The 19406-nt window shown below is 42.4% G+C and overlaps 1 protein-coding gene across 3 annotated transcripts in view; it reads left to right on the forward strand.

Moving 5' to 3' along the window:
- The window catches only part of YLPM1 (YLP motif containing 1), a 121229-nt gene that overhangs the window by 23056 nt on the left and 78767 nt on the right, over nucleotides 1–19406 (forward strand). For all 3 annotated transcript variants that reach the window (XR_016440343.1, XR_016440342.1, XM_090033691.1), the window contains exons 6-11: nucleotides 13278–13389; nucleotides 14442–14907; nucleotides 16565–16657; nucleotides 17031–17214; nucleotides 17376–17521; nucleotides 18849–19003. Coding sequence is in view for 1 of the 3 variants with exons in the window: in XM_090033691.1 (XP_089889817.1) it covers nucleotides 13278–13389; nucleotides 14442–14907; nucleotides 16565–16657; nucleotides 17031–17214; nucleotides 17376–17521; nucleotides 18849–19003 (1156 nt within the window). In the remaining 2 variants the exon portion in view is untranslated. The remainder of the gene's footprint in view (nucleotides 1–13277; nucleotides 13390–14441; nucleotides 14908–16564; nucleotides 16658–17030; nucleotides 17215–17375; nucleotides 17522–18848; nucleotides 19004–19406) is intronic.

Here is a 19406-nt window from a genome sequence, read left to right on the forward strand (position 1 = left end):
AGTTAGTATGGTTTACACCTGGATGTATACAGATAGTCTTGGATATATATGATGTATACATGTGGAAGACAGGCAACCCCCGCTTAGTGTTCTTAATTAGTTCCAGAAAAACCAGGCGCTAAGTAAAACTGTGCTAAGCAAAACCCATTTACCCACAGAAGTGAATGTAAATAGAGATTAATTGGTTATTGCCTGCCCTGCCGCCGCCTCTCCCCACTTCCCTGCCCACTTGCTGGCACTCCAGCCCCATGTACCAGCCCGGACCTGTGCTGTTGCCCAGCTCTGGACACCAGCCCCCTCTGGCCCTGGCCTCAGGCACTGGTGTGAACCCTGGGCTAATTGCCTCTGTTGCTGCCGCTTTCCACTCTGCCCACTCCAGCCTGCTCTGGGTATGGGCTTCCACTGGCCCCGACACAGGGCCCCACACACCAGCACAGGCCCCATGCTCCTGCCCCCCACCCTGGGTGCATGCCCCTGCTGGCGCTGGCTTGGGTCCCATGCTCCTCCCCTCTTTTGCAGCAGCTTGTCGTCATGTCATGTTGTCGTCGCCCCCCCCTCCCCGCACCGGCACCACGTGCCAGCCTGGGCCCATGTTTCTGCCATCCTGCCTTAGGCCCTCATGCCTGCCCACCCACTCAGTTACCTTCCACTTGCTGCCACCACCGCTTCTCCCTGCCCGCCTGCCTACAGAAACTCCGATTCCACTGAGCACTGTAATGAAAATGCCTGAGTGCTCAGCTGAATCGGATATTAATTCTAAATGTGTTCTATAGCGAAACAGCGGTAACTGAAACCACATTAAGCGGTGGTTGGCTGTAATGTGTTCAATCTTGGATGCCATAGTTCAAGACAAATATTGATTTATTGGAATCTGGTAGGTAGCAAGAAGAATGTTGAGGTATTTTGAAAACGTGACACAAAAGATTTAAAAAATTGTGTAACTTAGTGTAGAATAAAGGAAGACTGAGGAGAGACATAACTGTCGTCAAATATGGAAAGTATTATTATATGGACAACTGTTATGATCAGGTAGGTGTTTTCCATGACAGTTAAAGGTAGGCCAAGAAGAGGCAGCAAAAATGATTTGGGTATCTCTGTTGCTGGTTGTTTTTGGAAATAAGCTAGATCAGAGGTGCACAATTATATGGGCTGGAGGGCCACTTGGAGTTTTGGTGAGCTGTCAAGGGCTGGGTCAGCACTGCCTCCCTGCTTGCAACAGCTCATCAAAACTTCCTTAGTGGCTTTGCCCCAAGCTCTGCCAGGCAGATGGGATGGGGCTGTGGGTGGGTGGGCAGGAGGTGGCAGCCAGGAGCAGGATGGGTGCGGGGACCAGAGCCAGGGCTGGGATTGGGTTCATGGGCTGGTGACAGTATGGGCCCGGGGCAGAGCTCTGATCCTCTCCCCACATGTCCCTAGGACAGGCACATGTTCTGAGGGCAGAGACATGTGGGGAGTATATCACACCCCTGCCCCTATGCTGTCACTATTCAGTGATCCCAAGAGTCTCCATGGAGACCAGCCCAGGACACAGGCGGGGCATGTGGCCAGGTGGATGGGATGAGGCTGTGGGCATGTAGAGAGTGGCATCTAGGATTGGGATGGATGGGTGAGGCCGGGGGTAGGATTGGGAGCACAGGGCTGGGATGTGGGGCAGAGCCATGATCTGCTTCCTGTATGTCCTTGCCTGTGGAACCAGCATCCACTTCAGAGACATGAGGGCACTGGATCGTGGCACTTACCTGAGCCCCAGCTCTACCCTGTCACTGCCCCACAATCCTGATCCCAGCTCCACCTATCTGCTCCCAGACACTGCTCCCCAGCCACCTGTGGCCCCATACCATCCACCTGACCACATTCCCCTGCCCAACCAGGCCCCAGGCTGATGTCCATGGAGACCGCACCCACCCACTCCTTCCAGCGCCTCTAGCAGTGGGTGCAGGATGGATGGGCTGAGGGCCTGGGCAGCAGAGGCAGGTCCAGTGGTGACTGTAAAGACAGGCAGTGACAGGTGGAAGGAGCTGCCACTGCAGGGGCTGCTGGGAAGTGAGTCTGGCTGCCGTGCTGCCCCAGCCCCGCTATGTGCCTGGGGGTGTTGGGACCAGCTGCATGCACCACAGCCTGGGCTTCCCTCCCACGCTGGGGCTGATGAACTCATACAGGCTGAACAAAACTCCTTGGTGGACCAAATCTGGACCGCAGGCCATATTTTGCCCAACCCTGGAGTAAGCAGACATCTTTCAGGGATAGTCTAGGCATGAGAATCCTGCCTTCGAGCTGGAGGATGCACTAGATAAGCCACTGAGGTCATTTCCAGCTCTAGATCTCTTGTGACATAAAGATTTCAAGGATACCAGTAACTTAATTACCCTTCTTTAGTCTTCAAAATATTTTAATAGAACCTTCTTAAAATGACAACACCGCAAATACCTAAGATGTTGGCAGGATCAGGGTTATGAAGATGAGGGCAAGAAATGTAGCTCAACATTGGGAGGAAAGCAGTGAGGGAGTTTGAAGGAGAATGACATGGATGAACAATAAATGAAGATTAATTACTGAGTTTTCAATACACTAGAAGGAACTAGTAAGGAAATTGGGAAGGTTAGAGGAAATGGTTGGATAAAGTAGCCTGTGCCTTTTTTTTTCATCACCTTGACAAGAGGACTAAGGAGAGAGTCATATTTTTGAGTTAAATTCCTGATGGCATTTTCTGTTTGTTATGGATGTGTGAGGAGGAAGGAGGGAATGGGAAATCATTCAGAAGTTGTGAGCCTTGCAGAAGGCTGTAGAACTTGGTAAATAATGTTGTAGAAGGCAGAAGCTGTTTGGAGGATTAATAATGAAAGTATTTTGTCATATTCATTTTGTACTGACAGCAGACATCATGAGCACTCATTGGCATTTGGATATACATGAATGTACAAGTGACAAAGCAGTCCACCCCAAAATTTAGGTTATTCAAATGTGGTTATTAGGCTACATACATTTTTATTTTTATTTTTTTTACTTGGAGCTAATAGGCTTACTTCCTAGCCTAGTGGGTTTCTCCTAACTATTGTTCAGACACAGCCTACACTTGACTTTTTTTTTAGCCCTAATTTTTGCACAGGAGAGAGGGTAGAGCGGACCCTTTGCAACTATTTAGTTGGTCTAATAAAAGGTATTGCCTCTACCAAGAGTTCTGAATACAGATTTTACAGGGCTCTTTACCCTAGCAAATGTACAGCAAGACCCTCTCTCCTGTGCAATAGAAAACATCTTACCAAGAAAGAAGAAAAAATCAACACCCTGCTTGCCATCAGACACCTTGGAGGTAAACAGACTGCTCCAACTTTTATTTGAGCCTACTTTATATAAAATTAACTTTTCCATCCAGGGGAACCAGTAACATCTTTCTATTCTCTTGTGCAATATGAAGTTTAATTTCTACATGGGAGAAATATTACAATCTCTGCATTCTCCTTTGCCTGAAGAAGGGCACATAAGCCTGACAGCTTGCAAATAAAGCATTTTTTTTGGAATTATTTAGTTGGTTTAATAAAATATATCGCCTTTACTAAGAGTTCTGAATACTTTTGCCTGAAAACCAACATGGCTAAAACCTTTATCCCTGGAAAATGTGACGTTTCTTCCAGGATAAGTATTTATACTCCAAGTTAGTCCCTGTTAACTTAATCTTTGATCATGTAAATAAATTGAATTCTTAAGTTTCTTGGTGTAAGGCATGTTTTCTAGACCTTGGATAATTTTCTCTGAACCCTCTCCAGTTTTTTAACAACATTTTTAAAATGTCAATATGCATCAGTGACTGCTAGCTCCTCTCAGCTAAGCTTAGAATTAGACTTAAATAATTGCCCAAACAAATCAGAATTCTTAGGTTTGCATGAGGATCAGTGCTAAATATGCAGTGGTGGTCAAGAATTAGATACAAGGCATTGAAGGGCTTAAGAGATAAAAATTGGCACCAAAAGAGGTGCTGGAAAAACTTAATGAGTCTCAGTCAGGGTTCTACAATGTGTCAGGAGCTAAGTACATAAGCTCATCTCTGTGTGGCTGCTTTAGCACCCCAACTATTCACCCCCTCTTCAAGGAGATAAACAAAGATAAGCACTGTAATAAGTTAATTTTTGAAAGGGGATGTTGCTCAGTTCACAGAAAGTTATGGAGGTGGTGTCTTGAGTCTAAAAAGATTGAGAACCACTGATTTGAAGGCACAATATTAGCACCAGATAAAGAATTTCTGAACAGGATAAAGAAAAAATCCTGGATATAATATGAGGCTTCATAGACAAGAGGAAGAAATGAAAGACTGCACACTAAGTCAAGGAAGAAAATGTGAATATTAACAAGTAAATAAACTGTGCAGGTTTGTTTGGGCGGTCTTTTTTGCCGCATTGAAAACCCACACTGAAAACTCAGACAAGGAAAATGCAACCATCAGTACAAGTCATCAGACCAAATCAGATGCACCACTTACCTACCAACAGAGCAGAAAGAGGAGGAATTGCTATGAAGCATTAAACCGTGAAACTGAGACCAGCAACATGATTGGAAAGATGACATACAAGAACCATCATAATTTAAGTCTTGGGGTAGCTCTGGCAATGAAAAAGACTAAGGGAATGTCTTACCCGGCCCAGGCACAGGGGGCAGCATGCTTTCCAGCAGCCCCTGCCATGGCAGCTCCTTTCAGCAGCCAGTGCCTAAGCCAGCCTGTCTGTACTATGGCCACTGCTGGGGGTGGTGCCAGACAGAGCAGGCAGGTGGGGGTTCCATGGAGACCAGCTCAGGACCTGTGCAGGCAACTTACACTCAGACGAGCAGTTGGGAAGGAGCCATGTGTGGTCAGGAAATGGCATCTGGGATACAGACAGACAAGAGGGAAGGCTGGGGCTGGGATCAGGATTATGGAGCAGTGACGGTACGAAGCTAGGGCCTGGGGCAGAGCCATTATCTCCTCCCTCCATGTTCCTGTGTTGGGTACTGGTTATGCAGACAGGAGCATAAAGAGAGCGGATTGCAGTTCTGTACCCGGCCCTGCTTCCCCACTGTCATGGCCTGGGGGTCCAGGGCTGGGATCCTGATCCCAGCCCTGCCTGCCTGTCCCAGTCCAGGACACTGCTGCTTGCCCACCTTCCCACCCACCCACAGCCCCATCCCAGCTATGTATGTCTGGCCTGGGACCAGCACAGGCAGGTCTCCCTGGAGACCCCAGGATTGTTGGGCAGTGACAGCACGGGGCCAGGGCTGCAATCCACTCCCCTCATGCCTTTACCTGTGGAGCTGGTGCCCTTTGCAGGGGAGTGCAAGGAGCAGACTACAGCTCTTCCCTGGGCCGTAACGCAGCACTGTCATGATTCCACACTGTCACTGCCCCATGATTCTGATTCTGGCCCTGCTCGTCCCATTCCTGGATGCTGCTCCTTGCCCCATCCCATCCTCCTTGCTGAGCATGGGGCAGAGCCACTTAGGGAGTTTTGACGAGCTGTTGCTGGCGGATTGGGTGGAGTTGCTACTAACTTGGCCCACAGTAGCTCACCAAAACTCCCTAAGAGGCCTTCTGGCCCAAATAATTGCTCATCCCTGGTTTACAACCACATTTGATTGACCTGCTGCATAAACTATATGGAAAGCCATGGTCAGGATTGCTGGACTGACATCAGAATAGCTCCAACTACAGAAAGGCGTTCCACAGAGCTGCATTCAGTCTTAGTCATAAATCACTAGCAGGATTTGAATGGGGTCTGAGAATTGGGGGGCAAAAAAGCTTACTAGTTAATTTTGATTACTATTCCTCTAGAAGAGTTGAAAGACCTCTAGTGCAAAGATTAATTATGACAGGAAAGAGACAGGGACATGGTTAATGTTCCAAAGATGAAAGTGATGACCACAACTGGAAAAAGATTCAAAATTGATGTAAAATGAGCTCTTGACACAAGCCTCAAGTTTTACGTATTTGGGTGAAATCTTAATGAAAGTCAATAAATGAAGCAAGACATGGGGTAGACAGAAAATGTGAGTATGATATAGATGAATAGGCAGAGTACTAATAAAACAAAGATAAGGTCATTAAAGCATTGATATGGCTGCCAGTGATAGTCAGCTGTGAAAGATGGGTGCTTCTGAAGGATTTAGAGAGAAAATTACAAGCATTTGAGACTAGTGTTCTACAGAAGAATATTGAATTTTTCCAGGACCCACAAAAGATTCAACAAATGGATGTTTGATAGGATTAAAAGCAAGCCTGAACTGATGGAAGTGGAGAAAAAGAACAAATTGAAATACTATGGGTACATTCTAAAATCAGAAGACGATAACCTAGAAAAGAACATAATAAAATAATAGGCAGAAGACAGGGCATTGTGAGTTGAGCTAAGAATTGATCCCTGTGAGAGCCTGAGCAAATCGCTTTTATTGAACTTCCTCATTATATTTTGAGATCTTTCAGTGAACCAGTTCTTAAGAGGAACAATTTGGGGGTCTTTTTATATTGTTTATTTTTTAATCCTAGCTTTAGACACCTTTTCTTCCTCTAACTTCTGGCACCACCCATTGTAGAGAACTTTGCAAAGTCTACTGAGGAAAGATTGACTATATCAAAGTTTTTTCCAATTCTTAGGAGTCAGATCTATTCCTGTCTTGAATGGTGGTAGTCAGTCAGGAGCACTTGAATTCACTGCTGATATAGAACAGAATATCAACAACTCCTTTAAAGAGGGTTGGAGTGTTGTTGTAGCCATGATGGTCCAGGAAGTATGCAAGAAGCTAGGTTGTTTGGTAATATCTTTTGTTGGCTCAACCCTTCTTCCTTTAGAGAAGACATCTTATCAGGCTTGCCCCCATGAAGGTAATCCAGTGTAGACATCAGAAAATCTTTGCTCAATGTCACTGATGTCAGAGTGACTTCCTTCCCAGGCAAAGTTGGTAAACAGCCATTTCCTGTAGCCCTTGACCCCTTAATATCTGTAAACTTCTTTGACATATTTTAGACTGAAATATGGAACGGGAAAAGCATTTATGGTAACTAGTGGCAAATCATTTATTTACAGATAATGGGAGCATGTCTGTACTAATGTTAGGTTTGTCTGCCCCACTGAATAATACTGATTGATTGATTAATTATGAAGTGGTACTGACATATCTGAATGACCCTGATAGGATGAGCAGAATTGGGAGCCAGGCATTCTCACTAACAGATTTACTGCTCTGGCAATTGAATGCAGAATCTTGCTAACAGATCGGCGAAGTCTTCAACAATTTCTACTATATCCTTACTGCAGAAATACTGAAGAATGGCCTGGTGCTACTTCTTTCAAATGAAGGTGCAGAATACTGCTCCAGAATCTTTCCCGGAACCTCCTGTCTCTTGACATTGGAAGCATCCAAAAGAATAGAAAATGAAGTAATGCAGAAGGAAAAGCGTTGACCTTCTGACCAAGTGTTGCTTTAAGTTATTTGGTACAGAGATAAATTCACAACAAGGCAGGATATATGGGTAGAATTATCAGTTGGCATATGGGTGAATTAAGTCTTCCAGAGCACAGTGTAGACAAGCAGCGTCAAACTCACCCATGTCCCAAGGCTAGATCTGAATCTGACATCAATAGTTGGGTGAGCAGCAGTGTAGAAATTAACTTGGCCATTGTTTGCTCTCCCATTACCCACATCTGACATGCTTGCTCATTTGCACTCCATCATTGGGAATTCTGTGGCAGGCTATACCCCCAAATTCTCTGCGTCTCTAGGAGCCCAGTGAGTGAGGTAGAAGTGCTCTGGAGGACAGCTATGATCTGTATGGCATGTTTGACACCCTTTGGGTAGGCAAAAGGCTTGCCTCCATTCAGTAGAGGAGAAACCCTGTTTTGTGAGAGTGGGGAGGTAACATTATGTAGTGAAGACTAATCAGCCAAGATGGAAGTTTGTACTAAAATAATGAACAGCTAAACTGTTCATGTGGACATTTGTCACATTGCATTTCAGTGAAAACGATGTTGTTAAAAAATGGGGGTGTTTTTCACCTCTGTTAAAGCTGCTTTTCGGCGATAGTACAAAGCCTTTTCCCACAGAGGTGGTTTTAATTGCCACCCAAAATTCTTGAACTGTAGTTTAAAAAAAAAGCTGTGTAACAATGTAGTCTGTCATGCAGACTAGATTAATATATCATGTGTTAGTGACTTGGATACCTTTAGTTTGATGAATAGCATTTTAGCCCTAAGAAACTAATATAACTGTAATAAACTAATGAGTGTGCTTTTTCTAACCAGCAAAGAAAGGGGGCAGTTGCAGAGAATTCTGTTGAATACTGTATTTACCCAAATCCAAGGTGACTTTGAATTTAAGATGACCCCTGTTATTATTAGATTCTATTCATGGAAAATTGTAGATAATTTCCCATGTGTAGATGGAGGGTAATCTTAAATTTGTTCCCCTTCCCCCAGTGCTATAGTGGGGAAAGCAGTAGGGGGGTGGGGCAGATAGAGATGTAAAATTTCCAAAAATTTTGAAGCCATTGGGAGGGGAAAAGTTTCTTTTTTTTTCTGTTTTGTTTGTGGGGTTTTTTGAAAAAAAAATGGAAATTTGGGGAAAATTGAAATATATGGAGTACTTATTTTCTTAGCACCCTTTAATGATCTAAATTCACTTTGCTACTTTAAGAACATAAAATGTATTAAGTATAACTTGGTTTGCTCATAAAACTATCATGTTTGGTATATTTATTAAATCTAAATGTATGGCTTATTCAAACAATAATTACAAATTTACTAGTTGAATTTACTTTGAAATGTTTTTAATTTTTGTTACAAATGGAGCTACAAGCTGCCCAACTCTAAGGAACCTAGCATTCCTTAGTTTTTTCCAGTTTATGAGAAGCAGGCAAAAATTAAAGTTGAAAATAGAAATTAACATTATAGTAAAACAAAGAAAGTTATTATGTATTCTGGATTTAGTCTCCTCCACAGTGTCAGGCAGATACAGAAAGCACTCATTTTTAGAAAAAGAGCTGAGAAAAAAGGGGGGGGAAAATGAGACTCATTAAATACAAATTTTGCTACATGAAACTTTGTCTAATCAGTCTCATTTTCTGAGCTGTCACTATCAGCAGTTTCTGCTTCTTCTGATCCTTCATTTTTATCATCTTCATGGACTTCTGAATACTGAAGTTTTGCCTGGATTGAGACGAGCTTCTCTACTCTTTCACATTTTAGTTTATTTCTTGATTTGGTGTAAGTATTTCCAAACATAAACCAGTTTCTTTCACATGCTGCAGAAGATGGAGGAATCTGAAGCATGCAAGAAGCAAGAGGAGTCAGGCTGTGTCGTGCAAAGGCCTTGCCACCATGTTGCAGGAGGGATATGCTTGGCAGAGTCCCAGACTGCATTCCTGGGCCAAATACCTGAAGATGTTCTGTATTCTGCAACATTGGAAATACCTTTCCAACATCAAGTCCTAAGTGCCTTGCTTGTTTTGTCATCCAGTCAAATGCTGTAGCAGTGATATCATCACTAACGTTTCTGCCTTTGAATCTTGGATCCAAGAGACTTGCAGCAGCATGAATTGATTGGCAATAGCATTCTTGCCATCTGTTAATAAAGCCTTTCACTTTTCTTTCTTCTGTACTTGTAAGTGGAGATGCACTTAGATTTTCAAAAGCAGTTGATTTTATCTGGGCCATTTGGTAAGGAATGTCTGACAGAAGTGCACTTGATTCAGTGACTGCTGAAGAAATTGGATCTAGAATCTTCAAGGAGTTCTGCAGCTGAACCCAGAAGACATCCTCATCAAGTACAGTGTTCCTTATACTTCTGGATACTTTAAGATCCTCAGTTATTACTGTTGCTTGAAGAGCTTCTTTGTTTTTTAGTAAACTTTCAAATGAGATCACCACTCCACCCCATCTAATTTTACTGCAGAGTTTGAGTGTCACTATTTTATTCTTTGCATTTTTTTCTTTCTGTTTCTTCTTAAAGACTGCAGCTACAATATGAGTAGCTTTACATGTTTTATAACTTATTTTGCTCTTCTATAGATCTTTTGCAGTGTGTCCAACTTTATGCTGTCATTAAGAAGAAGCAAGTTTAGCCTATGGGATGCACATCCTATTGCAGTAATGTGTGGATATTTATCCATTATGATCTCCCATGCTGCTTTCATGTTACTTGCATTGTCAGTCAGCATAGCAAACACTTTACCACTCTCAATCTTCTGTAGGACTTCACATATTTTACTACTAATATACTCTGCAGTATGCCTGTTCTCTCCTATTTCAGTGCTTCTGTAAAAAACCAGTTGAGGTGTTGTTATCACAAAGTTTGTGATTCCTTCTCCCTGCACATTTGTCCATTCATCTGTAAGTACTGCAAGACAGTTCTTTGTTGATTTTTCCTTGCACAGATTGCCTTACACATTTATATTCTGACTCTAAAAGAGGCTTGCTCAAAGAATATCTGCTGGGCAAATGGTATGATGGTCTTAGTGATTTAAAAGCTTCCTGACAGTATGCATTTTCAGTTATTGACAGTGGTGTCCCAGAAGAATATATTGCTCTTGCAAGAGCTTGGTCAATTTTTTCATGATCTTCAGGTGTCAACTTGTCTAGAAATGAAGCTATTGAGAATCTTTTGTATACAGTTGGTTGCAATATTTGGTTACTTAAGGATGTTGATTGGGCAACCCTTTGTGATGTTGATTTTATAAAAGAAGCAGCAGCAGCAGGAGGAGGACTTCTGGGTCAAGAACATTGGAAAGAGCTACTTGCACTTTCATCATTGTGATCTACCTCCTCTTACACCTATGAAGGATTTTTTAATGTCTGCAGGACACTTCTTACATACAAGAATGTGTTTGGTCATCCTAGTAGCATTTGGAAATGCATATTTCATTCAACAGTATTTGCAAATCACTTTTTTTCCTCAGAATAACTTGCAGTGTGGAAATGCTTCCACATGCTAGAAGTTGGTCACAACATTTTACTGGGGGAAAAAGTAAGAAAAATGTAATTTAGTGGCTAGCTTGCATATATAAACACTAAGCGGCAGCATATACAAATTTAGTAGTAGATGGAGGAGAGGCCTTCTCAGAGTTAACTGTGAACAACTCCCTGCCCTACAAACCTCACCTAACTGCTAAGGTTGGGTGATTTGTCACAAAACGTCAGATTAATAGGAATTGAATTATGAATTACGTAGGTTATGAAAATATACTAATACTGCTAAAATATAGTTTAATATACTGAATTCAGATAAATTTAAACTCTTACCTTTCAATAAATAAGTATACTTTCTTTCAGCTCCTTTGTGATTCTTCCGTACTTCTGTGAATCTCAAGGTCACAGGGCCAGGAGGAGGCAAGTTCCTTCCAACTCCAAAACCTTTAGACTTGCTGTGTCTCCTCTCCTGAGGCTTTTGAGCAAGCAGGGCAATAAGTTTCTTGTTTCTAATCTCTACAGGAATGAATGGATGCTGCCGCCAGTATCCACTCCCAGTCCTTTGAGGCTCCTGTCCTCCTGACTAGGCAGATCCACCAACCTCTAAATCAGAAGTCAACAATAGAGGATGTCCACAAGCAAAGAAGGCACTGAATCCTTCTTCCTTCTCTTGTGAAAATGGCAGTGCCCCCTGGGGACAGAAATGGATCTTGCTCTTGCACTTGAGAGTTGTGCTGTACCGCTTGTCCTTAGTGTACAGGAATTGTAATGATCTGATACTGTAGATAGTCTTACATAAAAGTCTCCCTATTACATAGTTATTACAAAACATTTGGGGGGAGTTAAGGGTAGCAATATACAAACACCGTGTCTTAAACATTTTATTCATCATTCTAAAAGAAAATATTTCATAAGAGGTTTTTTTAATTTTTCCAAAAATTTTTAATTTTTTGGAAACAAAAGAAGTCCTCAGAAAAAAAACAGCAAAAACCAAAACCAGTCTTTTCCTTTGTATTTTTCTGGGTTTTTTTGTCCGGGCCTTCATATCTCTAGGGACAGGTAGCCTGACCCTTGCACTTTGCCCCCTCCAGCTGCCCTCCTGCCATTTGTCTCCTATCCCTCTAGTGCCTGTTTCCAATCCCCTTGCCACTTGCTGCTTCTTGGTGCCTGCCCCGTCTACCTGCCATTTGCCTCCTCTGGTGTCTGCCCCTTCCACATGCCCTCCTTACCTTATGTGGTAGTTCTGGCTTGGGGCATGGAGTACATGGTGGCTCTAGCTCCAGCCCAGCAAGGCAGTGGCAGCTCTGCCCCCAGCTCTGGCCTGGAGTGGGTGCTACACAGTCTCCCTTGTGCCCCCCCCATTACTGCACTGTCTACGTGATGCTTCCCCTACCTTGCACCATGCAATCTCCCTTCTCCTCTGCCTGCACTGCATGGCTATGGGCAGATGGTTGTAGCTCTGGCTCCAGGCTTGGGTTGGAGCCATAGCCACAGTAGCCACCTGCTCCAGGCCAGTACTTGAATCCAGGATGAGGCTTCTATTTTCCCCCATGTCAAATGGGGGGGGTCGTCATCTTGGATTTGAATAGATACAGTATTTTTCTCGGTTTTAAAAATTCTGAGGAAATTGCTCTCTTTTATATCAAGCCATATTTTAAGATGAGTTTGCTATCTTACAAAGTATAGATCACACAGAAAGAGCAGATGCTAAGCAAAATGTTGCAATGGAAGTGACTTGCAACCAAAACAGCATCTAATATTTGAGGCAACAGAAGTAGTAGAAATCTTGCTTTTCACAACCTTGGGTATGGTGCCCTTATTTAGATATGTTCTCATCATGCATATATCAGCTCTAGGATATGCTGCACATAGTTACGAATCTGCCAGCAATTCACTTTTGCAAAGCTAGTGCTAGGAGCACTGGATTTGAGGGGGGTGCTCCAAGTTACTCTTATAATTTGAACAGTAGTGGTACTTGGGAGTTCTGTTCTTGGAAAAGGACTGTATAGTGCTAGGTACTGAAAATTTGCTGTAGAATGGGTGCTTTCTTATCTCTGCCTGCTTAGCACAATGGGCACCATTCTTGGTTAGCCCTTCGTGCTGCTATAATAAACATGGTTAATATTTTTTTTCAAAAGGTCCTGTCCCAAACAACCTACGTGTTATCTTTGGTACCTCTCAGAAGGCTGGCTTTGGGGATGCTATCAGCTGTTTGTGTTTTCTTTATTCCAATAGAAAGTTCTATAGTAAATATTCATTGTTGGTACTACTGAAGTATATTTTTGTTGGTTTCCTAAATCTTTTAAAGGACCATTTAACTGTGGAATGATAACACTTTTTGTGATTGATGTGCAGGGAACAGAAAGAGCAGATGCAGAAGTTGAAAGAGTTTGTACCTGAGCCTGAACTGCCAACACATGAGACTTCTAGATCACAGAGCACAGCTCCAAGGCCAGGTTCCTATCAGGTAAATTACATCTGCACATCAGATTGAGTCTGTAATTTAGTTGAGATATTGTGGACATGGTTTCCAGGTTACTTATAGGGAGGTATGAGATGGTAGTCCATAACCATTTATACTTTAGCACGTGAAGTCAACACCCACAAAAGTGTACTTTGATAGATATAAACCCAGATGGAGGAAAAAATACTTTTGATCTCACAGTTTAATGAAGGATGAGCCAGCAAGATTTCTATTTAGATTTTAGCTGTACACAAAGCAGGTTTTCTCTTGGGCAAGCCAAGGAACTTGCATTAACTATAGAAAGGGTGAAGTTTTTCTGGGAGTTGTGCAGAGGATGACTTCATCTATAGGTAGGGTTGATAAAAAGAAAGCTAGATGGGTAACCTAGCTGCCTTGCAGAGTTTGTCTTCATCAAGAAGTTAACTTTATTTTTAGCAGTGTATTGCTGAACTGCTGCTTTCAACAGTTTAGCTGCAAGTTTAGAAAGCACAATGTTCTTGACTGTTCTGGAGTGCTTTTCTATCTGATTTCTCAAACCGGAGAATATAGTTTGTTCATTTATATATAGTAATTGCAACTAAACTGTTTTTGTACTTGTTTGGCTACACCTGTGGACACATTCACTAATGTAGAATCAGTCTTAGTTGAGACTTTTTGATGATTTTAGTTGCAGTTATTTCTCATAGACTTTTAAAGTGCAACTCTTAGGTGAGAACAAGTTGGAGGAACTTGGCTAAAGAGATCATAATTTGATAAAGTTATTAATAAAAGAGTTAAGCTTTCATTGATCATTAACTTAAGTAACGTGTAGGATAAATTAGTGAGCAGTTTCCACCAGTAGCAGACCATCTGTGAATATCAGTGTTCTCTGAGCTGTGACCTCCCATGGGTGGACCTGAAATTGCTTATGGTTAGAGAATATGTGAGAGTCTGTTATGAAAGCACCTTTCTGGCTGGAATGCAACAGTTATACAGAGGGTTTTGGTTACCATATTCTCATGGGATAAGGGAAGCTTAGTTTTCAGGTTCTTATTAAAAATGCTTTCTGTACCTAGGTCTCTTCTCAACATCCATCTGAGACATCATTAGAATCTCAACCTATCACATCTTCTCCTGCTGTTATTATAAAGCCACCAGTTCTGTTCAGGCAGCCCACTGCAGTGACCAGGCCTACTTCCACAGTGACAAGGTCATCTGCCTCTGTATCAAGGCCACTTTCTTCATCTCCTACTCCAATTGCATCCTCAAGTCAGACTCCAGGTCTAAAACCATCACTTGCTACTGTGGAACAGGAACGTTGGGATGAGGATTCTTTCCATGGGCTTTGGGATACCACTGAAGATAAGGGAGCAAATTTAGAGTATGAGTTATGTAAATCGGACTCAGGGTTGCCGCCACCTGCCTCATCTTCTGTTCACCCTTCCCTTTTGTCATCTGTATCAACATCACTTTCTTCGGTTATGCCATCAATTTCTAAACCACCTCTAATTCAGCAGACTGTGGACTATGGCCATGGCAGAGGTGAGTAGTGGATGAACTAATCCAATAGGTTAACTTAATTAGAAAGGACCCCTGTTCCTTCTTATATAGGAGGGGTGGGCAAAATGTGGCCTGCCAGGCCATTCTGTCTGGCCTGTGGGACCCCTAAAAAATTTAGAAAATCATTATCTATCTGTCCTTGGCTGCCTGTCATTTGGCCCTTGATGGCTTGCCAAAACTCAATAAGTGGCCCTCCGCCCAAAATAATTGCCTGCCCCTCTTTTATATAAGTATTTTCTGAGCTATTTACCTCAAAGTATGCTCAAACTCTTACCACAGTTTCCATGTAAAGCTCCGTATATCATTGTAGTCCATATTTTCTCACACATAACCCGTACTTTTTCTTTCCTTAAACTAGCTGGGGAAAATGATATATTCACATTGTATGCGAGGAAAAGGCTCCCCATGGGAGCATTTGGTTGGGGTAGACTTGTGGCAGCATTAATTGCCATGGCCCTGGGAGTTGTGGCAGTTCAATGTTGTTGCTGCGTCGTTTCGCTTCTCTCCTCTTCCCCCACACCTGGCCACCTGGCTGCTGCACTGGATTGGCTTGTGGCTAGACTATGCACTGGCTTTGGGGCTGTGCACTGGGTTGGACCTGGCGTACAGCTCTGGAGCCAGCAGACAGGGTTGGACCCAGCAGGTGTCTCCAGCCCTATCACACCTTGCCTAGATCAGGCCCTACCACACAGTTCCTAGTGTTGCACAATCAGATTGGGCCCAGCACCCAGCTCTGCCACGGTCAGATCAAGCCCTATCACATGGCCCCAGTACTGCAGATCTGGATCAGGCTGGCCACCAGTGTCAACCCTTGCATGTGGCCCCCGAGCCTTGGAGGCCCTAGATCTTAAGTATTTACCTGTACTCCAAGGTGAGATCTTTTTTTCTTTCTTGAGGCCTTCCAAAAATAGGGCGTGTGTTATATCGGAGAGTGTTATATGTGAAAAAATACAGTAGTGCCAAGTTCCCTTAGTTGTAATGAGAATGTCTTAAAGAAATTAACTTTTTAGAAATTGCAAACATGGTGAGTTACAAAAATGCTGAAAAGTTCCTTTCTGGTTAAACTATTTTATTTCTTACCTCTGGATAACTTCAACAGAGTCTAAATATTTTTAGTAAAAATTATTAAAATATACAGTGCTGAGGTCATATTTTTTGATGAATTTTAGCTAGGGTCATTTAAAGGTAATTTGCATTTCTTTTCCAGTGTTAAATTCCACTCTAATAATAGGACAGTAGTAAAAATAATTCATTGCAGCCCTGTTCGTTTCACCTTTGGCCTTCACTGATGCACATGTAGGCTCAGAAACACAGATTTTAATTGCAGTGTTGCTAGGTACTGCTGTTTGGACCACTGTTTTGGGAAGTTTATTCAATTCACATCTGTATCTTTAATTGAAATAATAACAGTTACATATATGAGGAAGTTATACATTAATAGTCCAGCATGTTCCTCTGTGTAGTCATTGGTTAACATGAATGTAGTAAAGGTTTTTTAATATGGTAGACTTCTGCATACTGAGGCCAAGTTACCTTTTCCTCTTTTGAATGTCACAGTATCATTGCTTTGGATGAGAAAAGAACTGAGGAACAGTTTTGAGCAGTTCTTAATTATTTTCTTGTTGACTTTCTTTACCAGATATTACCACCAGTAAAGTAGAACAAATTCCCTATGGGGAAAGAATAACTCTTCGACCAGAGCCTCTGCCTGAGAGACAGCCATTCCCCAAAGGTGGGTAGCTCTGAGACGGCTCTTAGAGAGGTGTAGGAAGACAGCACAGGTGTATGTGAAACCAGAGGTCCCTTTTTCTAGCAAGAGGTTGCTGCTCTCTTGTAGGGGTTCATTAAGATAATATTCATATGCTTCCAATAGCAGTTGTAGGACCAGCAATCTAACTAGTTTCAAGAGGGAGATTTATAAATACATTAATTCAGTTGTATAATACAGTTTTACTGGCACAGTTGGGAACTGGTTTCCTACTAAATGGGAGCCCCTCTCCACTTCAGTGCTCTATATGCCTGTTTGCTTTTCCTGTACTTTGGGGAACTTTTTAAGGTTTGGAGATTATATTTATCATTTAGATTTCTGTGTTTTCTTTTTTCAGAGCATCCAGGCCAGCGTGACCGTTACAACAGAGAAAGAGATCGTGAACCTTACTTTGAGCGTCAAGGCAATTCCAGTATAGATCACCGAGATTTCAAGAGGGAGCGGGAAGTGCACAGAGACCGTAGTTCTGGAGACTATGATCGTGAGAGGTTTGAAAAAGAGCGCCACCCTCGAGAGGACAGGTATGTAATATAGGACAAGCTGAGATGTCCACATGATTAATGCTATATTGCTTGTCAGATAGTCAGTTCTGTTTGTAACTTAGGTTCACAAACTGGGAGTTTTTGATTTACTCCTTAGGAAATATCCTAAAACATTGTAGAAATACTGTCTCTTCTGGCAGGGTTCCTCCAACTGTACCTTCAAGGACTCAGTCTTACCGTGACAAGAAAGACCATCCCTCCACAAGGCGAGGGAGCTTTGAAAGACCATCATATGAAAGGAAGCCAGATCGCTCAGCCTATGATCATGGGCCTTCCATGTTTGGAGGTACAGTTCCTTGAATGTAGTAGAACAGGGGTTTTCAACTGGGGGTACTTTGGAAGGCCGCAGGAGTTATGCGGCAGCAGCACAGAGAAGCTGCTGGCACTTTCAGTTTTGCTGTTGTATGCTGTGCACTGCACAGTCCGTCGTCGTCGTGTCCCCCCCCCCCCCCCCCCCCCCCCAAATGCTTGTTGACCAACTGCTGGGGGACACCTCGCTTCTTGACCAGCCGCTGGGGGTACTCTGGCCAAAAAAGGTTGAAAACCTCTGTAGTAGAAGATTGGGACAATGTAACAAGGGAAATAGGATCACAGGGAGATTAATTTTATCATTTGAATTCCTTCAGTAAAGATGTAAATTTTAGTGGAGATTATCAGAATAATTTATTGTACTGGTGGTTGTATGTTTCTCAGATAATGAGATCTAGAAAAATGCATTGTGTTTGCCCATCATACCTATAATCAGAATTCCTCAGTGTTGAAATAGTGGCTTACTTGGTGCTGACTGCTGTAGCGCTTAACTCCTGATGCTAAAATTTTAATGATATTTCAAGTTTTTATCACTGTCCATAGTCTTACTTCCATGGGCAAAGCAGATTTAATTCCAGTATTGCTAAGCAGCAGGAGGAAAGGGGTTATGAAAAAAATGGACTTTTCAAAAGTGAAAATCCAACAGCTATGTACCACAAATCTGTCAAAACCACCTAAACTTTTTTTGGATTTTGTCTGTCCTATTATTTGCCATGGATTTTAATAATATGATTTCACACTGTATCTGCCTGTATTTCCTCTGGTTTGCAGAACTGTGAAATAAATAGTCACAGACCAACATAAATTAGCCAGAAAAATTGTGATGATCATTCCAGATGTTTTATTCCAGACAACAATGATATTCAACACTTCTGTAGGAGATTTAAATTTCTAAAGTGTTTTAGAAACAATAGTTAAGCCTCACAGCCCACCTAGAAGATGTTCTTCATTACTCCCGTTTTACATTTTTTTTAAAGAGATTATAAGCAGCTTTCCTTAGGGCACAGAGGAAACCATTGGTGGCTGAGATTTTTGTTGTGGTGATCCTTTATTCCAGACTTGTTCTCATATAAGTAGACAGTCTACCTCTTTGAAACATTTCCATCAGTCCAGACTTTCTGTTTTTCTGATATGATTTAATTAAATGTTATCTTTTGCTTTACACACCTGACCATAACTGAGGCAAAAACAAAGTGTGAAATTATTGGTGTCTTTTCAAATCCCTTGGATTGAGAATGGGAGAGTCACAGATTTCTGATTTCACTGAGCTGAGCAAATGTGTCTATAATTTCTGGGATTTGTAGGTGATCGAAGAAACTACCCTGAGGAGAGAATGCCCATTTCTTCTCCATCAGTACCCCGCCAGCCTCCCCCTACTCCGCGAGTGGAGAGGAAGCCAGAGTCTAAAAATGTAGATGATATTTTGAAGTTACCAGGACGGGACAGCAGGCCAGAGAGAGTGAGTAGTGTGGAGTTGCTATCCATTCTGAAAGCAATAGCCTGTGTATAATGGTCCATATTTTGATACATTTCTAACATTATGGTATACAAGTTTCTGAAGCAGGTTCTAGTCATCTTCAAGGCCATCAAATAATCTGTGAGCCCCTGAAAGGGAACAGATTGATATCTAGTGTATTAGTCATAGACAAAGTGAAGGTAGCAGGAAAGAGATTGGGGCAAACAAAGCTGTGAAGGTCAATCTGGGGGGAGCTTTGAGAGGCCTCTTATGGTAATGGAAAGAAGAAAGAAACGTTGGTATTGTGTGTATGTGTGGGTGGGGAATTGTTTAGTCAAGTTGGGTTCATCCTAATTTACCCAAATCCATTACAATGTACATTATAGAGACAGTCTCAGCTGGTATA

The sequence above is a fragment of the Crocodylus siamensis genome, chromosome 2 (assembly GCF_052110815.1).
Source record: "Crocodylus siamensis isolate JL-2025a chromosome 2, ASM5211081v1, whole genome shotgun sequence".
Classification (NCBI taxonomy): domain Eukaryota; kingdom Metazoa; phylum Chordata; order Crocodylia; family Crocodylidae; genus Crocodylus; species Crocodylus siamensis.